Below are 22818 nucleotides of genomic sequence, written 5' to 3'. Positions count from 1 at the left end.
TATTTACCAAACACCATTCCTAATAAAGAATATTTACCATACGTTATTATCCAATACATCACTAAGACAGATACAGTAACATATTAAGACAAATGATATTCAAGAGAAATAAAAATGCGTTATGTTAAAACCATGTTATTTTAACCAGATGAAGCCTCCCAAATGCATGCATGGTTAAATGTCTTCAGCATCATAGAATCACATTCAGTTTCCTGCTCATCATCAGAGCTCTCTTGGTTTTCTTCCTCTTGCTTATCCATATCCCTATCTTAATAATCCCCTTCCATGTCATGAACAATTTCGGTTGTTATTCATCACACTACAGTACAACTGACGGACAAAAGACATGTGACCAATTCAAATCATATCACTTTATTTTCACAATACCATGATCACAAGTGTACAGGCGGTGACATTTTTTTGTGCAAACTGCAGCATGACAGTAAAGACAACAAATGTTCAATATATAGGCAACACACATATAAGGGACTCAATACAGGCAGAGAACAATATGGTAAATAGTATGCTATACAGAGATCATGAAATTAAAACAATCACAGTACGCATACCTTTGCAGCGCAGTGTGGAATGAATTAGTGCAAACAGAATGTCATGGTGCAGAATAGTGAGTTAGAGTCCAGACAGTGCATCTATTAGAGTGCTGTGCATATGAGCTTGATGTGCTGTGTATTGTTTCTGGTACAAGTTCAGTGCAGTCTAATTGCCTGTGGAAAAATGTGTCTGCTGGTGCAGGTTCTGCAATAACTTCTGCCTGATGGTAACGATGAGAGTAATCCATGGCTCTGGTGGCTGGAGTCTCTGATGGTCCTCTGTGCTTTCCTCACACACCAACTGATGTAAATATCCTGGAGGGACATAACATGTATTTAGGGTGTTGTAAATCAATAAACAATATATATTTTTATTTTTAATTGTTGCATTGGACTTACCATTGATTCTTGTTGGAGATATGGGCCAAAAGGATCCCTTCACAACTATTTTGCAGTTGTTCAGTTGAAACAACTGAGTAAACAGTGAAGTTTACTTTTATGGACCGTAACATCTGAGCTGTCACAGTAGAGTTGTTCAGGAATGCAGTCTTCATCGCAGTTAACTGGTGGTTTCAGGCTGCAATGATGCATCTGGTGGCCATTGAATTGATATCGTCAACTGCCTTCATCCTCCTTCAAACAAACAGACAAAACAATAAGTCAACAATATTTCCAGAGAAATAGTGTTGATGAATAGGTGCAGGTGTCAGTACTCACCATATTTGGCCAATCCTGCCCAAATTCCAGATAATGGAATTGGAGATGATAGCACAGTTGATATGCCAATTCTAGGAGCTATAAAAAAAGAAGTGCATGTGAAAATGGTAACTGCTGTCTTTTGAGAGATTAACATCAATTGCTATACCCCATATAACCCTAGCCCATGTAACTACATTGCTTGATGTATTGCATACATACATACCAGTGGAAATGTGCAACTTTTCAGCTCTGTGTTTGGGCACAAGAAGACCATGTTCATTCCTCATTCATCAGGACTGGCTTGCTGGGACTGATTTTCTTTGCATTTTTTGGTCTTCAGCTTTAAAACAATACAATATTTATTGACCCAATTTTTAATTATTATTGTTGTTTAAACATAAATTAAGCAGTTATAATTATATACTTCAAGCTCAAGTTCCCTGGCAACTCTAGCAGGCTCCTGAGTTCATCTGTACACATTTCTATTCAGAGTCTGAGAAAAGGCCATCTTGCAAACTCTAAGCTTCTATTTTTCAACAGAGCACAAAATAATGTGTTAAGTGAGGGAGTAAAGAAATAAGATGAAGAGAAATAGGCAGAATTGTGTAAGTTTAACAAAATGAGAAGAAAGCAGCATTAGAAAAAAAACAACAACAATTATTTAACAGCAAACTAAAATGAAATATAATTACCTGCTGATGGTTTTGTTGTAAGCAGTTTAAAGGCCTCTTCACACCAAGGATGAGTCCACACCACAGCTATTTGACATAAAATGACACAGAAACAATATGGTTGGAATCTCTTTCAGAACAGATTTTTCCAGATTCCAAAACATTGACAGCCAATCAAAATCCACCACACTATAAATAGCCTGAGCATTTAAATGCAGACAACATAACTGCAGCACACGCTTATAATAAAAAAAAAAAAAATGTTATTTTCTGTTAGTGTGTTAGTCATTATAATTCTTGCTCTTGGTGTGAACAGCTTTAAGTGATCTGATTTGGCCAAATTAACTGAAGGTCTGATTTCTCACATGACAAGTTAGAGATAGGAGTGAGTGTTGACTAGAAGAGAAAAAAATAAAATAAAAATCAGTAGACATGCAAGGCTTGGTAAATTGTATTAGTTATTAATATTTTGACATGACACTTTGTTGGTTGTTCTTTCTGATGGGGCTGTAGGGTATGTAAAGATGCTGCACAATTTAACTACAGTACAGTTCAGTCAAGGTGCTCAGACCAACATTGACATACCATTGGAATGTTTGCCTTTGCTTTTGGTCTTTTCCATAAATGCACAACATGGCCCAATTCAAATCCCATGACAGGCCTTCCTTTGGTCTTCCCTTTACCCTGAAACAAAGAGAAATACACACATGTTGAGACAATGTGCTAAACAAAATCTGTGACCAAAATATTTGAGAGGAAGGGCTGTAAGGAAAGTTATTATTAACACCTAAAATAAGGATGCGTTGATTAAAGCAAATCAGTTATAGCTAAATGTCTTCAACATTACTGTGAAAGATTGAATCATTGAAGGACTTGTTTAGCCTCTTTGACAGCTTCTTCAAGATCAGCATTGGGAGCTTTGAGTTCAAGTTCCCTGTTAATTCTAGCAGCTTTCTGACAGAATTGGTCAAAATTATGAGATTTTAAAAATGTCATGATAAATCACAGAAAGAGAGAGAGAAAAACTATGTGTAGATTAATTATGGATTACAGTTCATACAGTGATGGCTTTTACCAGAGATGGCTTCTTAAAAGTAGGGATGCACCGATACGAATCGGCCGATCATGCTTGCGCGTTTTGTCAGTAAAGCCGGTTCTGTAATCAGCGGTAAATGCCATCAGGTGCGTGATTTCACGTTGAGCCGTATATACTACACACAGCCGTTGTTTACCGACGAGCTGCGCAAATCAATGTTCATTATCAGTGTGAATGTGCGCAGCTCGTCAGTGAACAACGGCTGTGTGTAGTATATACAGCTCAACGTGAAATCAAGCACCTGATGGCATTTACCACTGATTACAGAACCGGCTTTACTGACAAAACGCGCAAGTGATCGGCCGATACGGATCGGTGCATCCCTACTTAAAAGAGCTCCTGGAGTAGGTGATCTGACATAACTGCAAGACAGAAAAAAAAAATACTGAATTACAATTACTTCACAAAAACTTTTTAAAAGTGTGGTAAGCATTGTGGTTACTGTGCTTTACAAATAGTATACCGTAAAATCAAAAAACCATAGTAAGCTTTGTGGTTAGTGTGCTTATACTACAAATACCACAGTAAAACTACAGTTACAGTGGTAAAACCATAGTAAGCTTTGTGGTTAGTGTGCTTATACTACAAATACCACAGTAAAACTACGGTTACAGTGGTAAAACCATAGTAAGCTAGTGGTTAGTGTGCTTATACTACAAATACCACAGTAAAACTACGGTTACAGTGGTAAAACCATAGTAAGCTAGTGGTTAGTGTGCTTATACTACAAATACCACAGTAAAACTACAGTTACAGTGGTAAAACCATAGTAAGCTTTGTGGTTAGTGTGCTTATAGCCTACTACAAATACCACAGTAAAACTACGGTTACAGTGGTAAAACCATAGTAAGCTTTGTGGTTAGTGTGCTTATAGCCTACTACAAATACCACAGTAAAACTACGGTTACAGTGGTAAAACCATAGTAAGCTAGTGGTTAGTGTGCATATCCTACAAATACCACAGTAAAACTACAGTTACAGTGGTAAAACCATAGTAAGCTTTGTGGTTAGTGTGCTTATACTACAAATACCACAGTAAAACTACAGTTACAGTGGTAAAACCATAGTAAGCTTTGTGGTTAGTGTGCTTATAGCCTACTACAAATACCACAGTAAAACTACGGTTACAGTGGTAAAACCATAGTAAGCTTTGTGGTTAGTGTGCTTATAGCCTACTACAAATACCACAGTAAAACTACAGTTACAGTGGTAAAACCATAGTAAGCTTTGTGGTTAGTGTGCTTATAGCCTACTACAAATACCACAGTAAAACTACGGTTACAGTGGTAAAACCATAGTAAGCTAGTGGTTAGTGTGCTTATACTACAAATACCACAGTAAGACTACGGTTACAGTGGTAAAACCATAGTAAGCTAGTGGTTAGTGTGCTTATACTACAAATACCACAGTAAAACTACGGTTACAGTGGTAAAACCATAGTAAGCTTTGTGGTTAGTGTGCTTATACTACAAATACCACAGTAAAACTACGGTTACAGTGGTAAAACCACAGTAAGCTAGTGGTTAGTGTGCTTATACTACAAATACCACAGTAAAACTACGGTTACAGTGGTAAAACCATAGTAAGCTAGTGGTTAGTGTGCTTATACTACAAATACCACAGTAAGACTACAGTTACAGTGGTAAAACCATAGTAAGCTAGTGGTTAGTGTGCTTATACTACAAATACCACAGTAAAACTACGGTTACAGTGGTAAAACCATAGTAAGCTTTGTGGTTAGTGTGCTTATACTACAAATACCACAGTAAAACTACGGTTACAGTGGTAAAACCATAGTAAGCTAGTGGTTAGTGTGCTTATACTACAAATACCACAGTAAAACTACGGTTACAGTGGTAAAACCATAGTAAGCTAGTGGTTAGTGTGCTTATACTACAAATACCACAGTAAAACTACAGTTACAGTGGTAAAACCATAGTAAGCTTTGTGGTTAGTGTGCTTATAGCCTACTACAAATACCACAGTAAAACTACGGTTACAGTGGTAAAACCATAGTAAGCTTTGTGGTTAGTGTGCTTATAGCCTACTACAAATACCACAGTAAAACTACGGTTACAGTGGTAAAACCATAGTAAGCTAGTGGTTAGTGTGCATATCCTACAAATACCACAGTAAAACTACAGTTACAGTGGTAAAACCATAGTAAGCTTTGTGGTTAGTGTGCTTATTAGGGATGCTCATATTGACCGTTTAACCGTTAACCGACAGTAAGAATTTTAACCGATTATTACTATCAGTTAAACGGTTTAAAAGGGTTTTTTTCTATTCTTTTTTTTTTAACGTTTGCTGCATGGTGAAAGAAATAATGCTATTTGTAAGTTATCTGTTTACTCACGCGCGCGTGTCGACACGTGCAGTGTGGCTGTACAGACATATTTCGCTTCACCTTTACTTAGTAAACAGATGTAGTATATGCAACTCAATGGCAAGAGGCGATATTGGGTTATTAGAGAGTGAATCCGTGAGTGAATGTATTCAAATTCTGAATGAATTATAGTCTAGAAAGTGCGCAATAGGCGCTCCCGTTACAATCACTGGAAAGCTATCACTCATCTTAGAGTAGTTCATCGCAATCTCATAAAGTTATTAAAAAGTAATAAAATAACCTTTACACTGCACAATTAATCTCTTATTTATATAATGCCAACACTTTCTTTGTTTTAATAAGAGAGTTCGTGAAAGTGTAGTTTCAGCAAAACTGAAACCGGCACTTTGGTTGGTGAGTGGATTGTAACATAGCCTCCTCTGATTGGCCACAGTGATAATCAAATCAACATACATGTCTGTGATTGGCTATTGCTGAACGCTGTAAAACACGCGCTTCTCCTCACGCATATGACAGTGGATGGAAGTCCCGAACCGCAAATTGAAAGGGTTTTTGTGATGGTGTTTTTTTCGCGGATCTAAGAGTTAACAGGCAGCGGTCCTGCCTATCCGTACAGCATGTGGACATGTTAAAAACTAGGCACACTGAGGTATTGGCTGGCCTGCTATATATTTTTATGTCCGACGAGAAGAATAAGACCGGTACAGTTCTTCAAAGCGCATAAAAGGATTCAGTGTGTTTTAGTTTTGTCATCTTAATTAGGTAGTTATTTAATTTATACATATTTAGTGTAGGCCTATTTATATTATTCTTTTTTTTCATTCAGATTTTCTCTGTTCTCAGAACCGCTGCTGATGCGTGATAATTTAAGTTATATGTCAATACAGTTTTTTATGTTGCACTGTATGCTGCTGTTTGCACGTTAAAATAAAACATTTGCTTGTATTTTTAATGTATCATCACAGATACTCGTGCATTCTATTTTTATTTTAAACTAATTTATTATTCAAATTTTATCAGTTAACGGTTAATGTTCGGATAACGAGCAGCGGTTGTCGGTCAGGAAAATTAACCGAAATGAGCATCCCTAGTGCTTATACTACAAATACCACAGTAAAACTACAGTTACAGTGGTAAAACCATAGTAAGCTTTGTGGTTAGTGTGCTTATAGCCTACTACAAATACCACAGTAAAACTACGGTTACAGTGGTAAAACCATAGTAAGCTTTGTGGTTAGTGTGCTTATAGCCTACTACAAATACCACAGTAAAACTACAGTTACAGTGGTAAAACCATAGTAAGCTTTGTGGTTAGTGTGCTTATAGCCTACTACAAATACCACAGTAAAACTACGGTTACAGTGGTAAAACCATAGTAAGCTAGTGGTTAGTGTGCTTATACTACAAATACCACAGTAAGACTACGGTTACAGTGGTAAAACCATAGTAAGCTAGTGGTTAGTGTGCTTATACTACAAATACCACAGTAAAACTACGGTTACAGTGGTAAAACCATAGTAAGCTTTGTGGTTAGTGTGCTTATACTACAAATACCACAGTAAAACTACGGTTACAGTGGTAAAACCACAGTAAGCTAGTGGTTAGTGTGCTTATACTACAAATACCACAGTAAAACTACGGTTACAGTGGTAAAACCATAGTAAGCTAGTGGTTAGTGTGCTTATACTACAAATACCACAGTAAGACTACAGTTACAGTGGTAAAACCATAGTAAGCTAGTGGTTAGTGTGCTTATACTACAAATACCACAGTAAAACTACGGTTACAGTGGTAAAACCATAGTAAGCTTTGTGGTTAGTGTGCTTATACTACAAATACCACAGTAAAACTACGGTTACAGTGGTAAAACCATAGTAAGCTAGTGGTTAGTGTGCTTATACTACAAATACCACAGTAAAACTACGGTTACAGTGGTAAAACCATAGGAAGCTAGTGGTTAGTGTGCTTATACTACAAATACCACAGTAAAACTACGGTTACAGTGGTAAAACCATAGTAAGCTTTGTGGTTAGTGTGCTTATACTACAAATACCACAGTAAAACTACGGTTACAGTGGTAAAACCATAGTAAGCTAGTGGTTAGTGTGCTTATACTACAAATACCACAGTAAAACTACGGTTACAGTGGTAAAACCATAGTAAGCTTTGTGGTTAGTGTGCTTATACTACAAATACCACAGTAAAACTACGGTTACAGTGGTAAAACCACAGTAAGCTAGTGGTTAGTGTGCTTATACTACAAATACCACAGTAAAACTACGGTTACAGTGGTAAAACCATAGTAAGCTAGTGGTTAGTGTGCTTATACTACAAATACCACAGTAAAACTACAGTTACAGTGGTAAAACCATAGTAAGCTTTGTGGTTAGTGTGCTTATAGCCTACTACAAATACCACAGTAAAACTACGGTTACAGTGGTAAAACCATAGTAAGCTTTGTGGTTAGTGTGCTTATAGCCTACTACAAATACCACAGTAAAACTACGGTTACAGTGGTAAAACCATAGTAAGCTAGTGGTTAGTGTGCTTATACTACAAATACCACAGTAAAACTACGGTTACAGTGGTAAAACCATAGTAAGCTAGTGGTTAGTGTGCTTATACTACAAATACCACAGTAAGACTACGGTTACAGTGGTAAAACCATAGTAAGCTAGTGGTTAGTGTGCTTATACTACAAATACCACAGTAAAACTACGGTTACAGTGGTAAAACCATAGTAAGCTAGTGGTTAGTGTGCTTATACTACAAATACCACAGTAAAACTACGGTTACAGTGGTAAAACCACAGTAAGCTAGTGGTTAGTGTGCTTATACTACAAATACCACAGTAAAACTACGGTTACAGTGGTAAAACCACAGTAAGCTAGTGGTTAGTGTGCTTATACTACAAATACCACAGTAAAACTACGGTTACAGTGGTAAAACCACAGTAAGCTAGTGGTTAGTGTGCTTATACTACAAATACCACAGTAAGACTACAGTTACAGTGGTAAAACCATAGTAAGCTAGTGGTTAGTGTGCATTTACAGGACATTGTCGAGCAACAGTGAACGTTACTATGGTAAAAATATGGTAAATGTGCGGACTTTTTACATGATACGCGATACTAGGCTGGTTGATTTGTAGAGCTGATTTCAGCCACGTGAATATGATTAAAAACAGTTTTATTTATGTATCGATTTCAAACTGCACGAGTTAGAAGTTAGCTTCGGCTAATCTCAATCGTAGGCTAACTTAGCAGCCGCGCTAACTGTTCCACTAAGCTTCCGTTTTAACACATGACCCCATGCAAGTGATGCAGAAACAGTGAAATAATTAAAATAATGAAAAGATTGTTGCGGTCACTTACCTGCTTGAAGGTGTACACCACGTATCAGGTGAACTGGTCGAACTGAGCCTCGCTGGTGACGTAATTGCCGTAGAAGATTCTGCGTGGTATTTGTACGCAACTGCTCTCATCTGGATGCCTAACCCCCTTTCGTCAAAATCCAAAGATGAGGGATTTGCATTCAAATCTATCGGATGACCCTCTACGGTGCCACGCGACGAAGAGGGGGTACCCTCAACGTCAGCTTATGGACGTGAGGGGAAAATGACCAAACGGCAGTATGTGACGAATAGGGGTGAGACCGTGTTGGTCGCACTTAGGTCAGTTGTTTCAAAACTGAGGTTGTTAGTTTAAAAATAAAGTATAGAAATTGAGTGCTGAAAAGGATAAATAGCTGTAACATCTAGATAAATAGCTGTATTTTGAACGTTTGACTCGGGTAAGATAATTAGTTTTTATCATTACAATAAGGTATAGAAAATGAGTGCTGAAAAGGACAATAGCTGTAACATCTAGATAAATAGCCGATCTTTATTTTGAACGTTTGACTTAAATATGATAATTTTCTCCCAAATACGATAATTTTGAGCTTCTGGTACGATACTTGGACATTTCCAATCTGGCAACACTGAAGCAGCCCCATTGAAGTCAATGGACGCTGGGCTTCAATGGGAAAATGCACTGTGACGCTACGGGAATGTATGAGAAGAAAATCAAGTCAGCCGACCTGCTATATCTAACTGATTCTGAACGAATTCGTCTTTGAGATGAACGTTTTCTAACGCATTTTTAGTCAATAAAATGTTAATACAATAGTACGTAATTTGACCATTAATTTTGTGACATTATAGGGGAAGCTGAGCTTCCCTTGCAGTCTTAAAGAAATCGTCACTGGCATATTTAAATGTCTTCACTTTTAATTTCCTTAAACTGAAGTTTTAATGGAATTTGATGAACTAATGGCATGAGTCCTTGACCAAAATCAAGTCACAGTGAGTGTTTTGTCTCATCCTCTTGGATTTGGAGATTTCGGTTTTTTTTTTTCTTCTTTGAAACTGTGCATCCTGCTTGATCAGCATTAGCATATTGAACACGTTATGTGACCCTGGACCACAAAACCAGTCATAAGGTTAAATTTTACAAAACTGAGATGTCTATATATCATATGAAATCTGAGGGTGCAAAAAAATCAAAATACTGAGAAAATCACCTTTAAAGTTCTCCAAATTAAGTTTTTAACAATGCATATTACAAATTAAATTTAGATTTTTGGCATAAAAGAAAAATCAATCATTTTTACCCATACAATGTATTTTTGGCTATTGCTACAAATATACCCCAGCGACTTAAGACTGGTTTTGTGATCCAGGGTCACATGTGTACATATATGGAGATAGTTTATTCACCTCCAAGGTGTATATGACTTTCAGATGAATCCAATTGTTTTATTTTAAAGTTTTCTGGCTCTTCCAAGCTTTACAATGGTAGTTACGTGGGCCTTTTTAACAAACCTATAGGGGTTATGCCCAACAGGCTTCCGTTTTCTGCTAAACAGGTCTCGTTGCTTCCGGTTCACGCGTTTTGCATATCCCTCTTTAAATATGAACATGATTTACTCAAGATTCATTCAAAGTAGACACTAAAAATGATCATAACCAATGTCCATCACATATGTGGATTGATATATAAAAGTTTTAAATTTTTATTCTTTTCACTAACATTTATATATAAATATCGAATGAAACGTCCACAATAAACAGCTGGCTTGTTTAACTGATTACCTTAAAAGTCCGTCGATATCGCCATTATTTATTACGGCTATTAACACGTTCTCCGACAAGCGGAAGCAATGAGACCTGTTTTCCGGGGTTGGTCAGGTGACGTTCGACATATAGCCTATAAGGTGCATCCATAAGTGATTGTTCTAAAAAAAAAAAATATTTACAAAAAAACGTTACAAATGGTCTTCATTTACTTTGGGAAATTTGTACTTTTAGGAGTACAAAGATGGGTACTTCAACTCAAGTAAAATTTCTACTGAAAAAAACGACTTTTACTTGAGTTAGGCTGGCCATGTATTAGTTTTCAAAAAAGAGGACGGGGCATTCTTAACCCTCTGGTTGTGTTCGGGTCAAATTGACCCGAAAAAGATTTTCATTTTCCCAAAAATACTAGTTAATGTTATCGCCTTGGACTCAAATTTCCTGACTTTGTTCACACAGGGTATAAGTACTTCTCATAAAATTTTTAAAAAATTTATTTATTTTTTGTGGGTTTTATTTAACCTAGTCACACTCCTGGTGTTCCCGGTCAAAAATGACCGGACTCCAAACAATTGCTTATAAATCTCTTATTATGCTATATTATCGCTAAATATTGGATTCATTCTTTTTGTCAACTTGTTTTCTTTCATTTAGGACTGGTTTTGTGTTTCTATTTGCATCTGATTAATCGTAGGCCTCATTTATCTGAGAGTAGGTACCGTGTTTTTTGAGTGAAAAAATCATTTTTTATGAATAATTTTCACAATATTAAACCAAAAATTATAAAAATTTGCACAGTTTCTCACACTAGTGTGCCTTAATGTTTAATCAGGAAGTTTGCTTTTAAATGCTTTTATTTTGTACAAAATTGCAAAAAGTCACACTTGTGGTGTTCCCGGTCAAAAATGACCGGACTCCAAAGAATTGCTTATAAATCTCTAATTTTTCTATATTTTCACCAAATATTGGATTCATTCTTTTTGTCAACTTGTTTTCTTTCATTTAGGACTGGTTTTGTGTTTCTATTTGCATCCGATTAATCGTAGGCCTCATTTATCTGAGAGTAGGTACCATGTTTTTTGAGTGAAAAAAATCATTTTTTGTGAATAATTTTCACAATATGAAACAAAAAATTATAAAAATTTGCACTGTTTCTCACACTAATGTGCCCTAATGTTTAATCAGGAAGTTTGCTTTTAAATGCTTTTATTTTGTACAAAATTGCAAAAAGTCACACTTGTGGTGTTCCCGGTCAAAAATGACCGGACTCCAAAGAATTGCTTATAAATCTCTAATTTTTCTATATTTTCACCAAATATTGGATTCATTCTTTTTGTCAACTTGTTTTCTTTCATTTAGGACTGGTTTTGTGTTTCTATTTGCATCCGATTAATCGTAGGCCTCATTTATCTGAGAGTAGTTACCGTGTTTTTTGAGTGAAAAAAGCATTTTTTTATGAATAATTTTCACAAAAATAAACAAAATAATATGAAAATTTGCACTGTTTCTCACACTACTGTGCTTTTATGTTTAATCAGGAAGTTTGCTTTAAAAAGCTTTTATTTTGTACAAAATTGCACCAAGTCACATTTGTCAAAAATGTCCGGCCATTGAAAGTGAATGGGGGAGATCACAAAAAACAGGACCTTTATTTGAAATGGTTTTATTTTCTAAAAAGGGGCACAAATTAACACTTATGCAGTTCCCTGTAAAATCTGACGATTGTGACACAAAAAAAGAACACATTCAGATTATTTATATTATAACATTTTATGGAACAACAAACCAAAACTGTTATATTTCAGTTCCTGCAAACAGACACTGTCAAACTGAGACAATATCATGTAACAACAAATCTGACTATTGTGACAGAAAAAAAAACACATTAGCATTGCCATATAGAGAACCACTTCAACGAACACCTGGTTGTTGTTTGAACTCATGCATGCATTGACACTAGCATTATGTGTCTTGCAAATGGTATTTTTTTTTTTAATTATTCACATGACTCTCAAATAAATTTTGCAAATGTTTGCTCTCCATTTGCAACAGACCATGGATGTTTTCACATCTTTTGGGGCACAAAATGTGCATCTCTTCATTTTCTCTCAAAACCTATTGTCATAATGTTTTAAATGTTCAGGAGCACAACATGCAACTGAACACTAATTGTGATTTTTTTTTGCCCCGATTTTCCACCGATTTACAGTCTGGAGAAACTGAGGATAGTTGCTGAAAGTCAGGGCAAATCTTCAGATTTGAGTCGATGGATTCCATAAAATTGCGTAGTGTATGATGGTCACAGACTCCGAATTTTTAGCTTCAGACTTTGATTTCATCTAGTCGGAGGATAATCAAACATGTTTGATATTTTTAGCCCATTTGAGAACCTATACTGTTTTCATTTGTTATGCGACTCATAGCAAAAAGGCGCACGTTTCTGCATGAGTTTGTTGTGATCAGACTTCAAAGTCTGCTAGTGTATTATCCTTATGTAGTGTATGATGGCCAGTTTTCCTCTGTCACTGTTTACAAAGTTGGTAAGTGTATGATGCCTATTGTTTAAAAAAATCTGTTCAGATTTTAAAAGTCATGTAGTGTATTCCAGCCTTTATGCTCATTCTTCCCCATTCATTTTCAATGGGCGGCCATTTTTGGCAAGTGTGACTTTGTGGAATTTTGTACAAAATTAAAGCAATTAAAAGCAAACTTCTTGATTAAATATTAAAGCACACTAGTGTGAGAAACAGTGCAAATTTTCATATTTTTTCAACTCATATTGTGAAAATTATTCATAAAAAATGATTTTTTCACTCAAAAAATGAGGTGCCTACTTTGAGAAAAATGAGGCTTACAGTTATTCAGATGCAAACAGAAACACAAAACCAGTCCTAAATGAAAGAAAACAAGTTGACAAAAAGATTGAATCCAATATTTGGTGATAATATAGCATAATGTGAGATTTATAAGCAATTGTTTGGAGTCCGGTCATTTTTGACCGGGAACACCACAAGTGTGACTTTTTGCAATTTTGTACAAAATAAAAGCATTTAAAATCAAACTTCCTGATTAATCATTAAAGCACACTAGTGTGAGAAACTGTGCAAATTTTTATAATTTTTTGTTTCATATTGTGAAAATTATTCATAAAAAATGATTTTTTCACTCAAAAAACAAGGAACCTACTCTCAGATAAATGAGGCCTACGATTAATCAGATGCAAATAGAAACACAAAACCAGTCCTAAATGAAAGAAAACAAGTTGACAAAAAGATTGAATCCAATATTTGTTAAAAATCTAGCATAATGTGAGATTTATAAGCAATTGTTTGGAGTCCGGTCATTTTTGACCGGGAACACCAGGAGTGTGATTGGGATCTGAACACAACCACTATCAACCTTCGTTTTATTATGGGTAGAATGTGAAATGTTTCAAAACAAGCTTTTCAGTCAAATGGAATTCATGCGAAATTTCAAACTTTTAACCCACAGGAGAAAACCAAGCTGCAACAGTTTAAAATCAGCCCAGTTCCATGAAAAAAAAAAATGTGAATTTGGCAACCCTGCACCCAAAGCGATTTAAATACTCTGCGTATTGATAGCGACTCTGGGATGCATGGAAATTATATTTAATATTATGTTTGCGGGAGCTGCGTTAAGAAAACAGTCCAGGTTCTCTTGAGACTAGCATATTCTCACCGGTGCATGCGCTACGCCAATGTCCTACAGTACGTCATCCACCCAGAATGGCTTCTGCCTACGACAGTTAGCACTATATATAATTTTCTAGGATCCTTCAGGCCCACACAATGCAAAAACATGATTTAAAGGTTCTACATTTAAATTTGAAGTAAACATTGGTGCAAAAAAATATTATTGGAGAGGATTTATTAAAACACATTAAACAAATACACTGAGTACAAAGTGAAATGATGGTAGTTCACTTGTCGGTTTTCCATGTTGCTTATCTCTGCAAAAGAGCAATACTGTTTACTGTTTTCTCATAGCTGTTTAGAAACCAGGACAAAGATCCCTCTGGTCCTAAGTAAGTAATCTGAAGACATCTCACATGCTGTGCGTTCATTGCAACAAAGGTGTCTTGACCAGGGTCTTTTGGTAGCTTTTAAAGCCTAGTTTGTACTTGAATGAAAAGACTTCTAATATTAGACTGAAGCTTTTTAAATACTTAATACATTCATTTTGGCTTCAGTTTGATTGCATTTAAATGGAGCTTAATGCCGATATCAATATTGTGATAAAAAGTACAAATGAAATGGTGTAAACTCATCACACAGGATTAAAACAAAACTTCATTTCACAACACATTTTATGCTGCTGGCTCTCTCTTTATAACCTTGGGTTTAAGGTCCCTTGACTCTTGAGGCTGTCTTTGTGTTTCACTGAAGTCATTTGAGGTTTCTCTAGCGCAAGTGTGCGTGTGAACATTTAACTGCATTTTTTTTTTCCACATTCGTAGTTTACACAAAAATGATCATTATCTTGAACCCCTTAAGTTAAAACTACTGCAAAAGAAGCTATGATCACGTTTACGGTCAGCCGTGACACTTTAGTGCCATTTACATTGATGCGGAGATGCAGAAAACAAACAAAATACTTCATCTACATTAATTAACACGACTAATACCACAGACTGAAACTGAGTATACGAGTTATTGAAAGAGGTTTCTACTGCGTTTGAAATGGCCCATAGGAGATGCCGTCTCTATGGTCACATCTGATCTCCGTTTAAAGTGCGCTGCTTTAAAACACAGTTACATTTCAAATTGAAACAAAAACAATCCATATCCACACCACTTATGGCACCAGAACAATCATTTCAATACTATCCATAAGCTCGGCTTAGTCAAACCGACGCACTTAGGGTCCAAGTTTTCAGCAATTCACAAAATGTCAAGCAAAATGCATCCGACAATAAAAGGATATGATAATAATACAAAACGTGGAGAACCAAGTTTACAAATGAAAAGTATCTGAATGTGTGGAATTCAGGAACATGGTCAAAACAACGCACAAATATCCCTGTGGAGCGGAATTCACTTTGTTCCAGAAATTAAAAACAGAAATATTCCAAACATGCTGTTAAAAGCATGAATATAATATAATAATAGGATATAATAACAATATCATTTCGGCTTGTCTCTCAATTTGTAAAATCAAACAAAATGTCTTTACAAAAATGCACTGTACCAGAAATCTGAAACTTACTCAAGACATTTCAAAATTTAAAATATAAATTTTAATTGAATTTATATAAAACAACCAAATATGTCAATTCTGAGACTGCTTTTATGTTACCAAAATTTCCAGAGTAAAAAGTGTATAGTTACCCTATATATTTTCATTGCAAATTAATTACTATAAACACATTTTGTTTTGTTTTTTACAAACCGAGGGACATACACTACCAGTCAAAAGTTTTTGAACAGTATGATTTTTAATATTAATGTCACTGAGTCTGCATTTATTCGAAGTACAGCAAAAACTGTAAAATTCTGAAATATTTTTACTATTTAAAATAACTGTTTTCTATTTGAATGTTTTAAAAACTAATTTATTCCTGCGATTTCAAAGCTGTATTTTTAGCATCATTACTCCAGTCACATGATCCTTTAGAAATTATTGTGATATTCTGATTTGCTGCTAAAATAAAACATTTATTATTAGTGTTGAAAACAGCGGAGTAGAATTTGTTTTGTAACATTATAAATGGCTTTGTCATCACTTTTGATTAATTTAAAGCATCCTTTATAAATAAAATTATTAATTTCTATCAAATTATACTGAAGTTTTTGAATGGTATAGTGTATATGTTACTAATTATATTTTAAAATATATTTAAATAGAAAAAGTTATTTTACATAGTAAAATATTTTAAACTTTTTTACAGTTTTTGCTGTACTTTGGATCAAGTGAGCAACAGAGACGTCTTTAAAAAAACATTAAAAATCTTACTGTTCAAAAACTTTTGACTGGTAGTGTACCAAAATATTTTTGGTGGTATTCAACAGCCGAAAATGAAACATTCCTTTAAAGTTGTGTACATTTTTCAAGACTTTCAAAGTATCAGCTTTCCATCTGCCATTGCTTTAATGCTGCTCTGTCCTTTAAAAGTGCAATCTGTAATTTTCGTCTACTCAGTATTATTTAGTAGGTCATGTGATCTAACACTTCATAGGCTACTGCTAATTTAAAGTGTAAAGTGTTTTAAATAAGTTCCAAAACTTACTGAAAGCACCTTTTAACCTGCAACAACACTCTTTTTCTTTTTAAACAGGAATGTAAACTAAAAAAACAATCCAGAACAATTCAAAAAGCAAACATTAGCTGTGACATACTGTAAATCATTTGACGTTTTCCAGAGAAAATGACAGTCATTGCACTATTCTGTGTTTAGATGCACTACACAGCAATAACCTGCAGGGGCAGCAACAATACGCAATCCATGAGCAGAGCCAGGAGCAAAGCACAGGCTGCAGAGGTGGGACGTCCGGTCCTTGAACTGGCCTGGAACTTGTAGCACCTCCAGATGGCTCAACAATAGCAGAGATGAAAATGTCCTTCATGGCCATCAAGAAAAACAAGCCATGATGTTAAAATAATAACTAAAAAACAAAGAAAAAGAAAAAGAAAAAGAAAAAGCTCAGAGGACTGTCAGAACAGTGGTGCCCTCTTCATAAGCGTCCTTAGTCTCTCCTTTAATCGTTCAAGACTTTCGTAATGCAGAAGTTAAAAAAGAATGGAAGAGAAACCGAACTCTACCGAATAAAACTTACAGGCGCGTACAAGTACAGATTCTGAAAGACAAAAGTGCAACTGATAAGGTTTGCTGTTTAATATTCATCGTTCTTCGCAGTTTTGTCTGTAGGTATTGTACAGAAAGAGGACGGAACAGCTGCAGGCTAGTCCTCAATGCATATAACATCGCTAGGTTTGCCTGATTTCAAATCAGGGGTGGCCACATCTCGCAGAACATCACTGGACTTCTTCTCCAGGTGGCTGGTTGGGGCCGGAGGTCCATTTGAGGACACTAACAAGAGGAAAACAGCAGTATTATATTTCCATATATTCAATTACTTTTACAGTCAGGTAAGTTTTATTCTTAGATTGTTTGTCCAGAGTGTTATTTTAGTATTATTTGTATACTATTAAACGATTAGTTCACTTCCAGAATACAAATTTCCTGATCATTTCATTACCCCCATGTCATCCAAGATGTTTATGTCTTTCTTTCTTCAGCTGAAAAGAAAGTAAAGTTTTTGAGGAAAACATTCCAGGATTTTTCTCTATATAGTGGACTTCAGTGGGGATCAATGGGTTGAAGGTCCAAATTGCAGTTTCAATGCAGTTTCAAAGAGCTCTACACAATCCCAGCCAAGGAATAAGGGTCTTATCTAGCGAAACAATTAGCCTTTTTTTTCTCGTCTTGTACTAGCGTTGGAAAGGTCACACATGGTTAGTTCTTTGCCTGTGTACTTCGGTTCAAAAAGGTAAGGTAGGGGACGAAAAACTCCATCTCATTTTCTCCTCTATCTTCAAAATCGTCCAACATCGTTGTTTTACCTTTTTTGTAAAGGATGTTTGACTGTCTTTGCACATTCGCTTTGAAAACTCTGGGTCGGTACTTCTGCCTATGTCACGTGTAAGCTTTCCAACAATTCCAAAGCTAGGTTATATACTTTTTTTTTTTTTTTTGAAAAAAGGACAGATCGTTTTGCTAGATAAGACCCTTATTCCTCGGCTGGGATTGTGTAGAGCCATTTGAAGCTGCATTGAAACGGCAATTTGGACCTTCAAACCATTGGCTCCTATTGAAGACCACTATAGACCTTATTCAGCCCGCCGCCATTTTGAATCGAAAACGAGGCTGTGAGGGATAGCAGTCCAGCAGCGCCCACTGTGGCGTATTGTTGCATACCGGGATGTAACGTTAGATCGTATATTCATAAAAATAAAGAAAAAAATATCATTTCACTAATTTCCACAGGACAAAGACCTTCAGAAAATGTGTATTATTAAAATTCGACGGGACGTAGGACCTAACTTTCAGGTAACAATATTGCATTTATTTAAGAAAATGACTGTGGAAACTAGCCGGTTGGCTAATTGCTAATTTATAATGTGAGCATGTTTATCTTCCTTTAAACGTTTACGCAGAGCTAAAATGTTATGTTTTACTACAACAGCTAAACAACTAAATATCTCCATTTTGTATAAATTACAAAGAACACCTAACATTTTACTCAGGATTGTTTTTCAAAAACACTGACTGGAATTAGGAAGCTTAAAGGTCCACTGAAGTGCCTTGAAACACGCAGCGTAATTCTGTGGTGACGTACTTTTAACTGAAACAAAGACATATCGCCCAGCCCCGCCCACTAATTTTGAATAGCCAATAGCGTTCCATTTATATCTGCTCGGGCAAGAGCAGTTGAGCTCGGTAAAGCCGCATTTGTAAGCTTATGACAGCCCCAGACTAATAAATTACCGCACAGATTCAATATGAAACTTGCTAAAACGAAATAGAGATTATTATCATGCTGAGACTGTGTAGTTTAATACATGCCGACCCACATATGAGCGCTTATGATCTCCTCCGCGTCTTTGTGTAGGGGGCGGGACACTAGGGACTCTAGAGAGTATTTGATTGGACAGAACGTTTGATTAGAAACTGAAGTGCACGGTGATATCATCCAAATCCTTGATCCATATAGGCGGAAGTGACGAGACTGTAAGTTTTGAATGCCCATATCTTGTAAATGCGAATTTTGTCTTTGTTTTGCAGCACACTAGCTTATAGATAACCTTAAGGCTAATATATTCATACTAAAAGCCAAAAAACTTTAATTTTGATTTCAGGGGGACTTTAAGGAAGCTTTCAGCTCCGTCTGTGTTTACCTGGACTCAAAGACCTCACGAAAAGAAAACCTTGCGATCGTAAGTGAAAAAGATATTATTTTTAAATGATGTTTTAAAGATTAACATGTTTAATAGTTTGTGTTAAGAGCCTGCAGTTAGATCGTAAGCCTCTTGTAGACATGTTAAGTCATACAAAAAACAGTGGGTAGAAAGTTTATTTTTATGCAAAGCGATCAAAAGATAACATTTATTTATTAGTTTGCCATGTAGTGTTTGAGGTAATCCACTTTTAAAATCGCAAAACGATATTCAGGACATTATTTTTTGTTTTTGTTTTGCTTTAGACATGGAAAATGTCATGTTTATCGTAATTTCATAATAAAGGTCGGGAAGACGCTTATGACCTAGCTGCAGGCTCTTAACACAAACCATTAAGCATTTTAATCTATATAACATCATTTGAAAAACTCTGTGTAAGCGTTTAAAGGAAGATAAACATGTTCACATTAGAAATTAGCAGTCTTTCCACAGTCGTTTTCTTAAATAAATGCAAAATTGTTACCTGAAAGTTATATGTCCTGTGGAACAATCCAGTTTTCTGGAGCTCTTTGTCCTGTGGAAAAATGTAAAATGACCTATTATTTTACGGTTATACGATCTACATCCCGGTACGCAACAATACGCCACAGTGGGCGCTGCTGGACTGCTATCCCTCACAGCCTCGTTTTCGATTCAAGATGGCGGCGGGCTGAGTAAGTCGTATATATAAAAACCTGGAATGTTTTTCTCAAAAACAAATTTGGAATGACATAAAGATGAGTGAAGGCCTGTTCAATCCAAAGCAGACAACATAAATGCAGCATGTCTTTATAATAAACAAAACATTACTGTGCTTTGGTGTGGATGCTGATATACAGTTTAGGTCAAAATTTTACATCCCCCTTTCAGAATCTGCTAAATTTTACCAAACCAATATGGCATGTTATTGTTTATTTAGTACTGACCTGAATAAGATATTTCACATAAAATATGTTTACATATAGCCCACAAAAGAAAATAATAGCTAAATAAAAAAAAAAAAATTCCCCCGTTCAAAAGTTTACATCCCCTTGATTCTTAATACTGTGTTGTTACCTGAATGATCCACAGATGTGATTTTTTTGTTTAGTGATAGTTGTTCAAGAGTCTCTTGTTGGTCCTGAACAGTTAAACTGCCCGCTGTTCTTCAGAAAAATTATTCAGGTCCCACAAATTCTTTGGTTTTCCAGCATTTTTGTGTATTTGAACAATTTCCAACAATGACTGTATAATTTTACATCTTTTCACACTGCGGACAACTGAGAGACTCATATGCAACTGTTACAGAAGGTTCAAATGCTCACTGATGCTCAAGAAGGAAAAAAACATGCATTCAAAACCCGGGGGTGAAAACTTTTGAACAGAATAGAGATGTATACATTTTTCTTGTTTTGCCTAAATATCATATTTTTTCATTTAGTACTGCCCTTCAGAGACTACAGAATATAGTTACATTTAGTTTCTAGAAGACAAAATAAGTTAAATTCACCCTGATCTTTACCCTCTTAATGCATATTTTTTTCTTCTGAGTTGCATATGAGTCCCTCAGTGTAAAAAGATGGATCTCAAATAATCATTGTTGGAAAGGGTTCAAATACACAAAAATGCTGAAAAACCAATTTATAAATTCAAATTATTTTATGTGAAGTATCTTATTCAGGTCAGTACTAAATAAATAATAACATGCATTTTGTATAATCCCTCTTATTTTGCTAAAATAATTAACATTTTGCCGATTCAGGGGATGTAAACTTTTGACCTTAACTGTAGTTATCATTATAGTTATCGTTCTTGGTGTGAACAGGCCTTAAATGATGACAGAATGTTAATTTTTGCGTGAACTGTTCCTTTAACCAGTCCACTAGGTTTTTGATTATGTGTTCTTTATTTCACGGCTAATGTAGGCCACTAACCACTGACGTACGGCCCCAGGGGCATCTGGCTGTAGTTCACCATTGCGGTGCCTCCAGGTCCACGGAAGCCTCCGGCAAAACTGCTATTATACATCTGAGAACAGCCGAAAGAGCCCTGAGGGAAAGGCTGAGAGGAGATGAAACAGAACATTCTTACATAAAGGTTCATCCACATGAGGCCCATCTATTATTCATCTTATATGGATTACACATATGGCAAAAGACATGTCACGCTGACCTGCTGAGGTGGCGGCTCGTTGCCCCGGCTGGTGAGCCTGCTGAGGATGCCCCGCTCTGACATCTGGAGCCGGGCGGACACAGGTGGGACCCTCGAGAGCATGGAGGGCAACCGCGTCACGTCAGCCTTCATATCGCTTAATAGCTCCTCCAGCTGATTCAACACTGAAACCACACCAGTTTTATTCATCATTAATACTTTTATTATCAAGGAATGATAGCAAACAGATGTTTTAAACTTGCTTATCAAATAAATGTAGGCTTGGTGAGCATCTTTCAAAAATATTTAGAAATATAACAAACCCTAATCTTTGGAACAGTAATGGACATTTAATTTCTGTTTGGTTGATAAAGCTACTGAGATTACCAGCAAGCAACATGGGGCAGTTCCAAGCATCAGGGTGTTTGTTATATTTTTAGAAAATGACCTTTGTGCAGCACAGCATTGGCTGGCTTGTTACCAGCCAGAGACTCTTTGGAGAGGTGCTGATGGGACTCAGCCAGGCACTCCACCTCTGCGAAACGTGTGTTGAGGGCCATGGCGGGGTGACTGGGATCCTGGGTCATGTTTAGGTATGCAGCGCGCCGTAGCTGCTCCTCAATTACCAAAGCCTGTTCCAGGAGCTGAAATGAATGAATGAAGAATGTGTGAATATAAAATATAATTTTTTATTCATTTAAACAAAACACACAATAACTTGTACCTTAAAACGTCTGGCAAGAAATTTATTCTTCATTTCTAAGTAGTTCCCTTTGTGCATTTCAGTCTTGAAAGGCTCATTGAGGATGGCGTACCGTGGGTCATTCTGGATGTCCTGCCAGCGGGCATAGCCATGTCTGAGAGATCAGCTGGTTAAGAATTTGCTTCATATAATGAAAAAAGTTACTTACAATTATAATGAAGCCCGAAAACAGCACTTTAAAGAATAAGTTATAATATGTTTAAAGACATAAAACACACATCTACTGTTAAAATCAACACTGAATCAATGCATTGAATTGATCGAAAATTTATTACATTCATATTGTTACAGACATTTCTATCTCAGATAAATTCTGTTCTTTTAACCTTTATTCATCAAACAAAAAGTTAGAAGTTTTAAACACTGATAATGACAGATTTTTTTAAACACCAAATCAGCATATTAGAATAAGGATCATGTAAACACTGGAGAAATAGCTGCTAAAAATTCAGCTTTGCCATTACAGGAATAAATTACATTTTAAAATGTAC

At 35.9% G+C, this 22818-nt stretch overlaps 1 protein-coding gene and 1 long non-coding RNA gene across 3 annotated transcripts in view; both read right to left on the bottom strand.

Annotated features, from left to right (window-relative positions):
• Positions 1 to 510: 510 nt before the first annotated feature.
• On the bottom strand, positions 511 to 3149 carry LOC141293232 (uncharacterized). 2 transcript variants are annotated; one of them, XR_012340685.1, is made up of 7 exons: positions 2997 to 3149; positions 2507 to 2605; positions 1943 to 2008; positions 1474 to 1590; positions 1269 to 1346; positions 951 to 1184; positions 511 to 866 (listed from the first exon to the last, which is right to left on the bottom strand). It is a non-coding gene; the product is annotated as an uncharacterized lncRNA (long non-coding RNA). The 2 variants fall into 2 exon arrangements; XR_012340684.1 differs by having other exon boundaries at positions 2507 to 3149.
• Positions 3150 to 14350: 11201 nt separating this feature from the next.
• chd5 (chromodomain helicase DNA binding protein 5) overlaps positions 14351 to 22818 on the bottom strand; it is a 59889-nt gene continuing 51421 nt past the window's right edge. The window contains exons 37-41 of the mRNA XM_073825486.1: positions 22289 to 22421; positions 22013 to 22208; positions 21586 to 21749; positions 21348 to 21474; positions 14351 to 17527 (exon numbers count right to left, since the gene is read on the bottom strand). Of these exons, the coding sequence (XP_073681587.1) occupies positions 17400 to 17527; positions 21348 to 21474; positions 21586 to 21749; positions 22013 to 22208; positions 22289 to 22421 (748 nt within the window). The 3' untranslated portion in view covers positions 14351 to 17399. The remainder of the gene's footprint in view (positions 17528 to 21347; positions 21475 to 21585; positions 21750 to 22012; positions 22209 to 22288; positions 22422 to 22818) is intronic.

This window comes from Garra rufa, chromosome 20, assembly GCF_049309525.1.
Source record: "Garra rufa chromosome 20, GarRuf1.0, whole genome shotgun sequence".
NCBI lineage: Eukaryota > Metazoa > Chordata > Actinopteri > Cypriniformes > Cyprinidae > Garra > Garra rufa.
This window is presented reverse-complemented; position numbering and strand designations above follow the sequence as displayed.